The 13,193-nt window shown below is 38.9% G+C and overlaps 1 protein-coding gene across 4 annotated transcripts in view; it reads right to left on the bottom strand.

Annotated features, from left to right (window-relative positions):
• The window catches only part of LOC122561718 (hepatocyte growth factor), a 71,824-nt gene that overhangs the window by 6,684 nt on the left and 51,947 nt on the right, over nucleotides 1-13,193 (bottom strand). For all 4 annotated transcript variants that reach the window (XM_043713772.1, XM_043713771.1, XM_043713774.1 and 1 more), the window contains exons 12-17: nucleotides 11,810-11,845; nucleotides 11,274-11,382; nucleotides 8,019-8,093; nucleotides 5,990-6,133; nucleotides 3,278-3,384; nucleotides 989-1,134 (exon numbers count right to left, since the gene is read on the bottom strand). In XM_043713772.1, coding sequence (XP_043569707.1) covers nucleotides 989-1,134; nucleotides 3,278-3,384; nucleotides 5,990-6,133; nucleotides 8,019-8,093; nucleotides 11,274-11,382; nucleotides 11,810-11,845 — 617 coding nt within the window. The remainder of the gene's footprint in view (nucleotides 1-988; nucleotides 1,135-3,277; nucleotides 3,385-5,989; nucleotides 6,134-8,018; nucleotides 8,094-11,273; nucleotides 11,383-11,809; nucleotides 11,846-13,193) is intronic.

The raw sequence follows: 13,193 nt of genomic DNA, 5'->3' as shown, positions 1-13,193 counted from the left end.
GAGCGGAGGATCCGGAGGGACGTCTGTTGCTGGAGGCTTCGGATTTCACCAGTTTCCTCATTTCCCCTCTCCCCAGCCTGTCTCAGTCAAATCCATCAAATTCAGCACCGCCTTCCTAACCTGCAATCTTCTTCCCGACCTCTCCGCCCCCACCCCAGTCTGACCTATCACCCTCACCTTGTCCTCTTTCCACCTATCACATTTCCGACGCCCCTCCCCCAAGTCCCTCCTCCCTATCTTTTATCTTAGCCTGCTGGACCAACTTTCCTCATTCCTGAAGAATGCCCGAAACGTCGATTCTCCTGTTCCCTAGATGCTGCCTGACCTGCTGCGCTTTTCCAGCAACACATTTCCATCTCTGATCTCCAGCATCTGCAGACCTCACTTTCTCCTGGGTATATGTATAGGAAGGGTTTGGAGGGATTTGGGCCAGGTGCTGGCAGGTGGAATTAGATTGGGTTGGGATATCTGGTCGGCATGGACGAGTTGGACCGAAGGGTCTGTTTCCATGCTGTACATCTCTATGACTCTATAAGTGTAGTTTTGCTTGCAAACCGGAGGTTCCAGCTGTTACATTGTCAAGCACAGTCACGTGTCTTCCTGCATCATACACATTAGCTTTTCATCCACAGAATTTCACAGTGTGGGTGACAGAAGGTAAACCTGCAGAAAATTTTTTTTCAAACAGTAATTGATGTGTACACTCACCACTAACTCTGATAATAGATGTTAATGACATTAAATTACACATTTACCAGTAAACCATAATATTTGTGCCCAGCTGTAGTGATTATAGGATTTATACTGCCAGTTAAAAGCTTCAGGATGAGCTTTTCCTTCAGGCGTATCAGGTTAACACTGACCAGGTACACCAAACCAGAATCTATTCGGTGCTTTCATTTCTTCAATACAATGCAGTTTGCCAATTTAAAAAAAAGTATATACTTGTCTTCAAATTCTTTATAATTTTAATCTTTTTAAAACCTACCTCACATGTGCCAACAGTTCCCTTTTCATCTCCTGCACAGATTTCAGATTCATTAATTTGGATTTTTCCTTGATGGTATTCGTTGCATTTCTTATTTCCAATTATCGGGATCTGGGCCACCTTTAGCTCACCTTCATAACCTGTGTCTAAACAAGAAACAGGAATAAACAAAAAGGTTAAAGATACTCAAGTAACGGTTAGATATTAAATTAAATATGCTTAATCTAAGTTTTAAAGCATGCCTTTGGTTATTGGGTCTAAAAATAACGCACACAGTCTAGAGAATCTTCCAGAGCCAACATAAATGGGAGAAGTTTCATCTCAAGTTATGGGCAGTTTTTTTTTAATAAGGTCTTGAATACAAAAATTCATTGGAATCAAGAATGCATATGATTTTGCATAAATTCCATGACCTTCTGTGCTGGTTCGACCAATTATTCCTCGACTGTAGTCCTGTATTCCACAGAAACATGCAACATACTCTCATTCTGCCATCCTCCAGTGATGAGCTGGAACATTGTGGCATATATTGTACCTTCACTCGATGAGTGCTAACCTGTCAGGGCAGCTTCCACATCCTCTATAGAACTTGCCTGATTTTTATGCAAACTGATGTAAATGCAATGAAAAATATTGGCAAGTAAATGAAGAATATGTAGTGTATCCAACCAGAACCATTCAGGCACTGAAGATGACAATATGCCACATTAGACTTCAAATTTCACCTTTATTTAAACTGTTTTGAACTCTTTTGTCCCCATTCTTGGAGTCAAAAGTAATTGTTTAAGGAACGAAAGACTATTGAAAAATATTTGGATTTATTGATGTGTGTTTCAATCAGGATGAGAAGATTGCACACACACTTTCCCTAGTCCCACTACTCCAAAACTCAACAGAAATGTAATTATTTTACCCAGTCTGCATATAGCAATTGTATACTCTATTTTACACTTGGAATAAAAATGTCTAAAAAGGTATCAACAGACAACACATTTTGTTTTATTGTAAAACAGAAAAAAAAACTTATTCAATGAAGATCTGGAATTGGATAACACAATCTGTTGAAAACATACACATTTAGCCCTCTAAATGCTTTATACAAAAACATCTACAGCAGGCCACAGCAGGGGAAGAATGGATTTCTCCCTGCAAAGATTCACATCGGTAGCATTATTAAAAAACACCACATTTGGCCAATAATGGGTAATTCTTGAAGGAAACAAAACAACAAGGTGTGTAACGTTCTGACAACTGTTGATCTGGCATTCTGGCACTTGTGGACAAGTCACTAGTCATGTGCAGTTATAACTAAGGTCATGGCAGATGCCAAAAAATGCAGAGTTGAGAAATCATCCAGTCACATTTTCAAGTGGACAATCCAGTGAATCACTGAATTCACAAGTACACTTCAGAAAAATAGAGAAGTGATCTACATAGCCCGTTGCTCAGCAGCAGCCTTTCCCAGTCCGAAAACTAAAATAAATTCTACTGCCTGCAAAAATGTAAACTTAAATAGAACAACTGTAATACCCAGGCCAGGGGTGATTTGTGAGAAGTGAATGTAACTAATTAGCTCAAGACATGCGATTTCCAACAAGTGTCTTTAAAAAAAAAGTCCATTATCTTTTCAACTGGCATTTAAAAAAAAATACAATCCAGTTTTCGCCACAGAACTTTAAATAATTTCTCCCCATATTCCATCAAAACTCAAGTTACCAAAACAATTGAATACACAGGTAATGGACTAAAAAGGAGTTAATGACCCATCTGCAGGAGACAAAACAAACAAAGTTTGCTCAAATTTTACTGGAATCCAATAGAAAAGTGAAAACAGCAGAAATTAATCTGAAGAGAATATGCCAGATGAGACAGTCAAGTGACCCCTCAAACGTAGGGCTCTGCTTTTACATCAGTGACAAATTTAATTCATAGAATTTCTACAGTGTGGAAACAGGCCATTTTGCCTTTTGAATCCATACTGATCCTCTGAAGAAGTGCATCCCACCCATACCCACCCTCTACCTCATAACACTGCATTTCCCATGGCTATTCTAACTTCTAACTAGCCTGCACATCTTTGGAGTGTAGGAGAAAACCCACATAGACATGGGGAAAAGGTCTGTGCGGAGCAGTCATGCAAGGCTGGAATCGAACTCCGGGCCTCTCATGCTATGAGGCAACAGTGCTAACCACTGAGCCAATGTACTGCCCCTGGTTCAACAAATCAGTTGCATCACCCAGGCTGGGAAGTATCTAGATACACTCATTCCATCCCAAATGTTTGTTTACCTTTGGTTTCTCCCCATCCAGATATGTTACATAAGGTGCCTTCACTTATTTCACATCCAGGCTGAGGCAGTTTGATCCAGTGAACATAACTGGTCGATTTTACTGGTCTGGTAAAAAAAAGGGAGAGATTAAATGCAGAAAACTGGCAGCCAATGTTGAGCATGATTCAATTCTATACAAGAAGTGTTTAATATCCAAACCAATATTAAGCATGGAGGTATTCTGTACAAATTTCCAATTCTAAAATGTCGACTGATTATCTGTGATTTTGTTTTTTATTTAAGTATCCATTTTGTTATTTTCTGCCAATGGAAAGCAGCACTTTCAACATTCTAAGAATTGTCATGTTGCTGAAATGACAATCTGCCAGGGTGGACATTTTCCAATGAGGATCAGGTTTCTCATAGACACTGTGCCACACAATCAAACTGACTTTGCTCTACTCAGAAGCAGCAACAGAAAATTAAAAAAGGGTATCAGGGCGTGGTTGGGAATGTGGTGTCAAGGCCACAACCAGATCACCTACAATCCGACTGAACAGCAAAGCCAGATCAAGGGGCTATGTGGCTCATTCCTGCTTCTAGTTACTTATTTGTCTGTATGTTCATTGACCTAACATCATTCAGAGATTCAGTGCAATATGGAAGGGCCAGATCGTTATCGGATTTTGAGAGACATGTAATTCTACAGAAATATTTTCCATAATTTCTGGAAATTATGGTATCTTAAACCTGATGATTGGAAGTACTGAGAATGAAAGGGGGCATCAGCTTTTAGTGACAGAGGACATTTCTGCACAATTAAAGCAATGAGATCAAATACTGGAAGTATTGAAGGCTCAAGTCACACGTGCACTTGCTCTCACAAATGTTGGCAATAGGCACTTCCAATTTTTCCTGAGCAGCAGAAACAGCCAACTCCTGATGCACAAATGATTTGTGGCAAGTTAAGGAACTGAGAATGTCAATACGGACCAAAAATAAACAAAGTTCGCTGGGTAATGTGCAACCTGATTTATACATAAAAATGAGGGCCTTGCCTAAATCAGAGGACCTCTGAAAATTGAAGCAGTCAGGCAAATCCCTCCACATAGATTTGATTCAGTGGCTATCATTTTTTTTTTACAATTCATTCATAGGACATGGGCATCTTTGAATGGGCCTAATTAATTCCTGATTTCTAGTTGCCCTTGAGAAGGTGATAGTGAGTGGCTTATTGAACAACAGCAAATCCATTTGGTGTGGGTAGACTCACAAATGTTGCTCAGGAGGGAATTCCAGAATGGAGCTATACTCCCAAGTCTGGATGATGAGTGGCTTGGAGGGGAACTTGTCAGTGATGGACTTTGTGAATCTGCAATCTTTGTTCTTCTAGATCACAATGGTTATGGGTTTGGAAGGTGCTTTCCAAGGAGCCTTGTTAAAATGTCTACAATGCAACTTGTAGATTGTAGACACTGCTGCTACTAAGCATCAGTAGTTGAGGGATTGAGTGTTTGAGGGTGCGGTGCCAAACAAGTTGTCTTTTTCCTGGTTGGTGTCAAAGTTTCTTGAGCATTGTTGGAGCTGTAGTCAGACAGCCAAGCATGGATTATTCCATCACTCTTCTGATTTCTGCCTTGTCGATGATGAACAGGCTTTGGGGAAATCCGGTGTCAAGTTACTCGCTGCAGGACTCCCAGCCTCTGACTTGCTCTTGTAGCTACTGTATTTATATGGACAGTCCCACTGAATTCCTAATCAAAGGTAATCCCCAGGATGTTGATAGTTGGGGAGTCAGTAATCATAACACCACTGAACATTGAGGGGCAGTGTTTAAAGTTTCTCTTGATGGAGATGGCCATTGCCTTGCACTTGGGTGGATCAAATATTACTTGTTTGGGCTGACCAGTGACATGGATACTCTCCAGATCTTGCTGCATTTCAGCATAGACAGCTCAGTATCTGGGGAGTCATAAATGGTGCTGAACATTGTACAGTCATCAGTGACATCCCCGTTTCTGACCTTATGACGGAGGGACAGCATTTGGCGAAGTAACTAAAGATAGTCGGGCCTAGGACACTACACTGAGGAACTCCTGCAGAATGTCCAAAGTTGTAATGAGCTCAGGGAGCCGAGTAGCCTTGGCATAATCGAAACTGAGCATTAGTGAGCAGCTTATTGCTAAGCAAGTGCTGCTTTACAGCAGTGATAATGACACCTCTATTATTATACTGATGAAGAAGAATAGGCTGATAAAAAAGTTGGAAGTTGGCCAGGTTGGATTGGTGCTGCTTTGAGAGTACAGGTTACTCCTGGCAAGTTCTAAGACATACATTATGCCAGTAAAAAGATAATGTCCATTACTTCCTCCCCATGGCCTGTGAATGTGGGCTGCTTCAAATATTTGTCTGATTTTCTAATAAAAAAAATTTGTGTGGCCTATAGCTCAACCATTCCCAAGCTCCGTCAAATCTCTGTATAAAAGGAATTTTGGAAATGGCGGTGGTAATTAATGCTCAAACATTTAAATAAAAGCTAGGAGAAGATGAATAAATGGGTACAAGTATTCAGCATCTGGATTCAGAGACAACATTTGTCTACACAGCATTCAGGTGTCAAACATTTTTCAAACTATAATAGAAAATATGGTGCAACATCAAATAATAGGTTTTGGCCAAGAAGCCAATTCTTGACTTTGACATACTACAGTCATGTGGTTAAGTGACGCACCTGGACAATTTCAACATCACTAGATTGGATCCATCTGGGCCACAGACAAGCTGTGATATCTCTCTTACTTGCTTATGAGCTTCCTCACTTTTATCATCTTTAAGAATTCCCATCACAGCTTCATATCCTCTTAAATCTGGCTTACTAAAACAAAGGAAAAACCACAGGTACCAGTTAGACTCTTCCAACCTATACAAGTTCCCTGTCTTCAACTTAATATCACAGCAAGCTGCATGCAGAGAATGATATCACTGGTTACCAGTCTAAATAAAATTTGCTAAAACTAGTAAATAGCAAAAAGCAGCAATCATTTCCCAAATTAAATGTATTTTTGGAAGCATTTACAAAGTGGTAGTCCAGTTGCTGCGATATTCCAAGTAAAATTCCAAATAAGATCAATTTAATATAAAACGGAGCTGAGTTGGGCAGCACGGTGGCTCAGTGGTTAGCACTGGTGCCTCACAACAGGGTCCCAGGTTCAATTCCAGCCTTGATCAACTCTATGGAGTTTGCACATTCTCCCAGTGACTGCGTGGGTTTCCTCAGAGTGCTCCGGTTTCCTCCCACAATCTAAAGATGTACAGGTCAGGTGAATTGGCCATGTTAAATTGCCATAGTGTTAGGTGCATTAGTCAGAGGGAGACAGGTCTAGGTGGGTTTCTCTTCGGAGGGTTGGTGTGGACTTGTTGGGCCAAAGGGCCTGTTTCCACAATGTAGGGAATCTAATCTAAATATATGCAGGTTTTTCTTATTTCATACTCTATTACTGATTGGATTTCTACCAAACAATGTTCCCTTTGCCAATTCCACTATTTTATAAATAATAAATCAAAAAAAGAAGTGTTTAAAAAAAAGCAAAAGGCTGAAATTATTTTTGTGTTTTCCACAATAGCTGAGTTCATCATTTACATAGTTTTGTTCATTTTATACTCAAATGCAGTGTTTAGTATTAGGATGAAAGTTCACATTCCATGATTAGTTTTGGTATTAATCACACAACACATTTTCAATTATTAGTCTATTGTGTTATTCCATTTAACAGTAAAATTTACATCTGTTACAATCACGTGATTCAGCTTCAATTTACAGAAATGCACCATTGAATTGGAAAGAAAGTGACTAATACACTAATGTCATAAAACTAGATTTTATATGCTGAGGTGCCTCTGTTTAGCTTATGTCCATTTCACAATTGAGAAAACAGAAACTTTAAGGTTGAGTAAGAGGAGTTAACATCCTCCCAACTCATTAATTCCTCATTAGGGAACTCTGGAGAGAGACGGAGATGTGATCTGCACTGGGCTTTTTAAATTTGAAGATGTGAACCAACATAATTTTAACTAAAAATTTAATTTTTGTATTAGATTATCTTTGTTACAAATGTGTGTTTAAGTTTGTAATTGTACAATCTTTAGAATTTTAATGTTTAGGACTACGTTTGTATGAACAATGTATATGAATATTTAAATAAAGGCAAAATACTGTAGATGCTGGAAGTCTGAAATGAACAGAATGCTGGAGAAATTCAGGAGGTCCGGTAGCATCTGTGTAGAAAGAAGCAAAATTAAATGTTTTGAGTTTGACTAGAACTTCATTAGAACGGAGATCCAACGATCATACATCTCTCCCTTTCGTCAAGGGAGAAAATTTACAATTAACCATCCTCTTATCTAAGCAAAGAGTCATAAAAGTCAAAGAGTCATTAAATAAACTATAAAAGGAACAAGAAGGACCCACAGATAATTGCAACTTAAAAGGAGCCAAACAGGAGATAGAGACAATAACATCAGTCACTGCAAAACATCTTTAAAGAGCCAATTATAAAATGATGACAGATCACTGAAACCTATTAGTAACTAGCCTCAAATCATTTAGATCAATCATAATTGATTGTGTCATCAGTCATGGTTAGGGAAAGATTAAGAAAGGGTCTAACAGTACTTGATACTGTCCTAACATTCTGCTACATACAACCATCACAAGACACCCAAACATCTGTATTACTGAATGAAATAAAAATCCTAAGTACCATGTAGAAAAACAATGCTTGGCTGTGAGAACCCAATTCTGTTCAATTAATGATCCTCCACAGAAATGTATATCCCTGAGAAAGAGAGAAAGGATTAATTAGTAAATGGTAACAGAGGTATGCTCATTTCAGTTATTGACAGATTATCAAAGATATTTAAGAGATATTCAATGTTTTGAGTAATATGAATGTCAGGGGATGCAAAAATGGAGATTTCCATGTACACAGTCTTAATTGTGTAAAGATTGTCTTTTGTTTTCCCTTTTTCTGCATTTTTAAATTGTGAAAAGAACGATTTTAAATGCCATGAATCTTGAAGGTTTTGTTGTACTTCTTATAAGTAAGTGACTTGATACTCATTGCACAAAGCTGCTCGTTCAAGCAGTAATGGAAGCCAAGTTTATAACGGAGCCAAGTAATGGAGGCAAGGAATGGGAGTACAAATGGAGCATTGGCTGGTAACAAGTAGCTGCTTGGCTGGGGCCTAGTGACCAGTTATCAATGTCAAAAGCCTAGTATCATCTCTAACTGGAGATTATTCAGCTCCTGGAAGCCAACTTGGTAGATGTCAATATTTTGGTGAAGCAAATCAGGTCTCTATGAAAACAAGGGCTGACCTTTTTCTCTGCAAGAAGGAAGAATCTCAAGCCTGAAGATAACCAATTTTTCTTTCCCCTTTTTCAGTTTCTGCAAGCTGTGATTTTTAATTGATAACATCAAAGAACAATACAAAGTGGGAAGCAGTCACCTGTAGCCCCTGCAAACTGAAGAAAGTAACTGTTGAAGGAAGATCAAAAAGCAGTGTTCTGATCAGCACAAGAATGATCTGAGTAAACCCTGGACAAGGACCAGGGAACCACCTTCCCAGTCTTTCTCTTCAATCATAACAATTTTTTTGTGTGTCTGTTTTTATGCATGTGTATAGGGGAAGTTTATGAGTGGATTAGAGTGATATGACAACAATTCCTAATTGGTTGTCTGTAGTTTATTACAAATAGTCAAAGCACAGACACCCAGTCTGTACTTTGTTAATCTGGGTCTGAAAGACAGGTAAATTAAGGAATTCTGCATACATTTAGAAAGTTTTTAAATGTGAAAACTTCAGGTATAGGAGGGCTCACTTTCTCACAAAACACCCCAGTGAAGTGGTATTGTTCACAACAAAGTCTGGTAAATATATTGATGAAACAATACTTCTGATTTGGCATCTTAGATTGCAGCTTTGAAGCACCATTATTAAGGCAGAATTCAGCTTCAAACCACAGTGAGCAAGACCAGAGACTTGTGGATCAAGTGAGAGCTGCACGTTACTACTATCATACATCACTCCGCCCTCAAAATGGGAATTATGGTCAACTATCCTCTTGGCTTAGCAAAAAAAAAAGTCATAAAACGAACAACCTTTGATTCCTTTAGGTCATCAGTTATCTGTGTCCCTCACCTGAGCTCCACTCCTTCAGCACCTTGGTTTACAAGTTTAAATGTCAGAAAGATTTAGTGGGAGGTGTGTAGCTGCAACCCCACAGCATATAAAGACCCCAGCAAGTTCCAACTATCCAGAAAATGGGTAACATTTTCTAGGGCTGACTTCTCAATATACAATATGCTGGACTGCTCCATAATCAGAGATCTTTGGAAGGAAGTCCCGCATCATTTGGTTTTAATACCACAGTCAGAATAATTAGAACAAAACCCACATCTAAAATTGGTTTCCATCAACCAGAAAGTGGTTGTGTTGAAACAAAGTACTGGAATTGTACCAAATTGTTATATTTGTTCAAAAATCACATCTGGGTAAAGATTCAGTAATTTAGTCATTTCTTTAAACCTCTGAGACACTCAGAACCAGGTAAATATAGGAGATTACAGGACGGGTGAGCTGAACACTTGGGAAAGGGCATCAAAAGTTCAAAAGCAATAAATTCTCAAAGTATGAATACATCTACTGCTCATACTTCAAATAATTCTAATTCTCAATTTAGTAAACTCACTTTACATCAGCTTATTCACAGCCATTTTAAATTTTGACTAATTGAAAACAGACACTGATTATAATAAATACAGTCCTATTTCCAATGCTGAGGAGTTCAAATTTTATTTTTGTCAAAAGCAATTACTCAAACTTTTGGATCGATTTTCCTGAATTATAAAATCCAGTTTAGAGGGAAGACAATGCTGCTTTAATAATGTATAATCTGCTACACAGCATACAGATTAGGAAAGCACCAGTTTAAAGTGACAGTGTGGACACTACAACTAACCTCAGGGTATGACTGAGAGAATAGAAAAAAAGGTAAACAAAAGTACAAATATGATAAATGTGGCTAGAATCCCTACAATGTGGAAGCAGGCCATTCAGCCCATTGAGTCCACATCGACTGCCTGAGGAGCATCCCACCCAGACCTAACTCCCTACTGTATCCCTGTAACCTTTCATTTCCCATGGCCAATCCGTCTAAGCTACATATCCTTGGATACTACGGGCAGTTTAGCATGGCCAAATCCACCTAATCTGCACACCTTTGAATCGTGGGAGGAAACCCATGCAGACAAGGGGGGGAAAAAAGTACAAACTGCACAAAGACAGTCACCCGAGACTAGAATCGAACCCGGGTCCCTGGCGCAGTGAGGCAGCAATGCTAACCACTGAGCCACGGCTACTTGAGCAAAGTATCAGGCAGCTTATACATGGTCACCAATCTCAAATCAACAATGCCAATGGATCAAAAGTTGGTAACACTGATTAGAATAGGGGAGGGGGTTTAATATGTCTAGTTCAGTGTCTCTGGATATCAGTGGTCCACGTATTGATCTCTCTTTTACAAAGAAATTGCAAATATTGCACGGTGGCACAGTGGTTAGCACTGCTGCCTCACAGCGCCCGAGACCCGGGTTCAATTCCTGCCTCAGGCGACTGACTGTGTGGAGTTTGCACGTTCTCCCAGTGTCTACGTGGGTTTCCTCCGGGTGCTCCGGTTTCCTCCCACAGTCACAAAGATGTGCAGGTCAGGTGAATTGGCCATGCTAAATTGCCCGTAGTGTTAGGTAAGGGGTAAATGTAGGGGCATAGCTGGGTTGCGCTTCGGCGGGGCAGTGTGGACTTGTTGGGCTGAAGGGCCTGTTTCTACACTGTAATGTAATGTAATGTAATCTCTTTGTTTTTGTCAAATTGATAGATTCTGGGATTATCATTTTAAAAGTTGAAGTTGCAGATTAACTTGAAAAAGGTTCATTCACAAATTCATTGAGCTCTACCTGTGTCGCAGGCTAACCATCCAGCTGGAGGTTTTGGCAGTTGCTCGAAATCCATTCACTATTCTTGTTTGTATTCTACTGGAACATTGTCGAGTGCCTGGGAATTGGACTGGGTAGGAAACAAAAAATAAAAGAAGTGTCTATGTCATTAAAATCAGACCTTTACAGAAAGCTAAACCATAAAGGTGTTAGCCCTTTTAAAATATTAAAGGAACACTCAAAATTTGAATAACCCAGAAATCAAAAGATTGATGTATATTCTAACAGTAGTGTTTCAACCATGTAGCCCTGCCCTTCCCACCCTATCTGTATGTATATGTCAGTACTTGAGTAAACAGAGAATATTTAAAGATGGGAAATGTACTACAGTAACATTCTAACCTTCCAGGCAGCAAAACAAAAAAGATGAAGATTGCATTCAACCTATAGGTTTAGCCACCAACATGAATTAACAAGCTTTCTCCAGGTGAGAGCTTCTCACCAAGAAATAATCCCATTGAAACATGAAAACAAAAAGTGACAATTTAAGAGCATACCTGCTGAGGCTGATTCAGATGATGTTGTTTTGTCACCTAAATAGAAACATCATTAAGTTACTACAAGGCAAGTTACTCTTGACACATGGATTGAAATGCAATACAAATATATATTTAATTCAAATCCAAAGCAAAATCTGTGCAGGCTAATCTTCCCAGTATCATTCCAATTTTAGTGCTGCCAAAATAATCACAACAAACATCAACAACAATGGAATTTGAGCCCGCTTGCATGATGCATTGGATTTGCAGTCATATTTTTTCATAACAATCTTAAAGTTCAATTTGGTGTCAACTAAAATTCAGACAAGCTGCAAGTTTCAAAACAAAAAGAGGATCCAACATAAAATTTGTTTAGCAAATGGATTGGATTGTTTAATAAAAACCATTATGTTATGTCATGTTTTAGTGAAAACAGTGTCTGGACATACCTGGCGCCACTTGCAAATGTTCACACGCAGAAACCCCGAAAACGGACTTGCACAGAATTCTTGAGTCGAGAGTGTGTGCTGGAAAAGCACAGCCGATCAGGCAGCATCCGAGGAGCACATCGACATTTCAAGTATAAGCTCTTCATATTATAAATAGCTTATACTTGAAACATCAATTCCCCTGCTCTTCAGATGCTACCTGACCGGCTGCGCTTTTCCAGTACCTCACTTGCGACTCTGATCTCCAGCATCTGCAGTCCTCACTTTCTCCTAACAGGATTCTACAGCCCTACATACACATAAAAGCAGATCTGTGCAAGTGCTCTAATGCAGATTCTTTGTACACGTGTAGTTCTGTTCAGTTCTTGCACATGTGCAGCGATGCTGCCAGTATCAAATCTGCACATGCACTCATATCCCAAGTCATAATGTATAACTCTGATTATGTCATATGCAAAAGGAACTGCTACATGCAGAAAAACAGCAGGATACTGAAAAGTTCAGCTGAAAAATTATTCAGAATATACTTATTACCAATAGTTCAATCAATCAATCAGTCTTTGACATTCACAGCTGCAGGAATAGCATATTTTCTTAAGGAAGCACAAGAATCTACTGTTTACACAGATATCCACAAGTTACATGAACACAGATGCTAGAGGTCATAGAAATATTACTAATGAACCTGCCAGTTACCATTCAAAGATTGATGAGACCTTAAATATTATTTTCTGCATCAAGTTTAAGAGTTGAATTTTCAAGGAAAATTAAGTATTTCATACTAGTTTTTAATGAAAGCATTATTAGGTTACTCACCATGTTCTGAATAATATTAAAAAAAACCTCAAGCATCAAAAATCTACAATACACTATTAACTTGGTAACTTGGTGAAATGCAGAGTCAATGGATAAGTTAACTTGTCATCTTTCTCAGTTTCCCAATTTTGTTTTTC

This window comes from Chiloscyllium plagiosum, chromosome 23, assembly GCF_004010195.1.
Source record: "Chiloscyllium plagiosum isolate BGI_BamShark_2017 chromosome 23, ASM401019v2, whole genome shotgun sequence".
In the NCBI taxonomy this organism is placed as follows: Eukaryota; Metazoa; Chordata; class Chondrichthyes; order Orectolobiformes; family Hemiscylliidae; genus Chiloscyllium; species Chiloscyllium plagiosum.
This window is presented reverse-complemented; position numbering and strand designations above follow the sequence as displayed.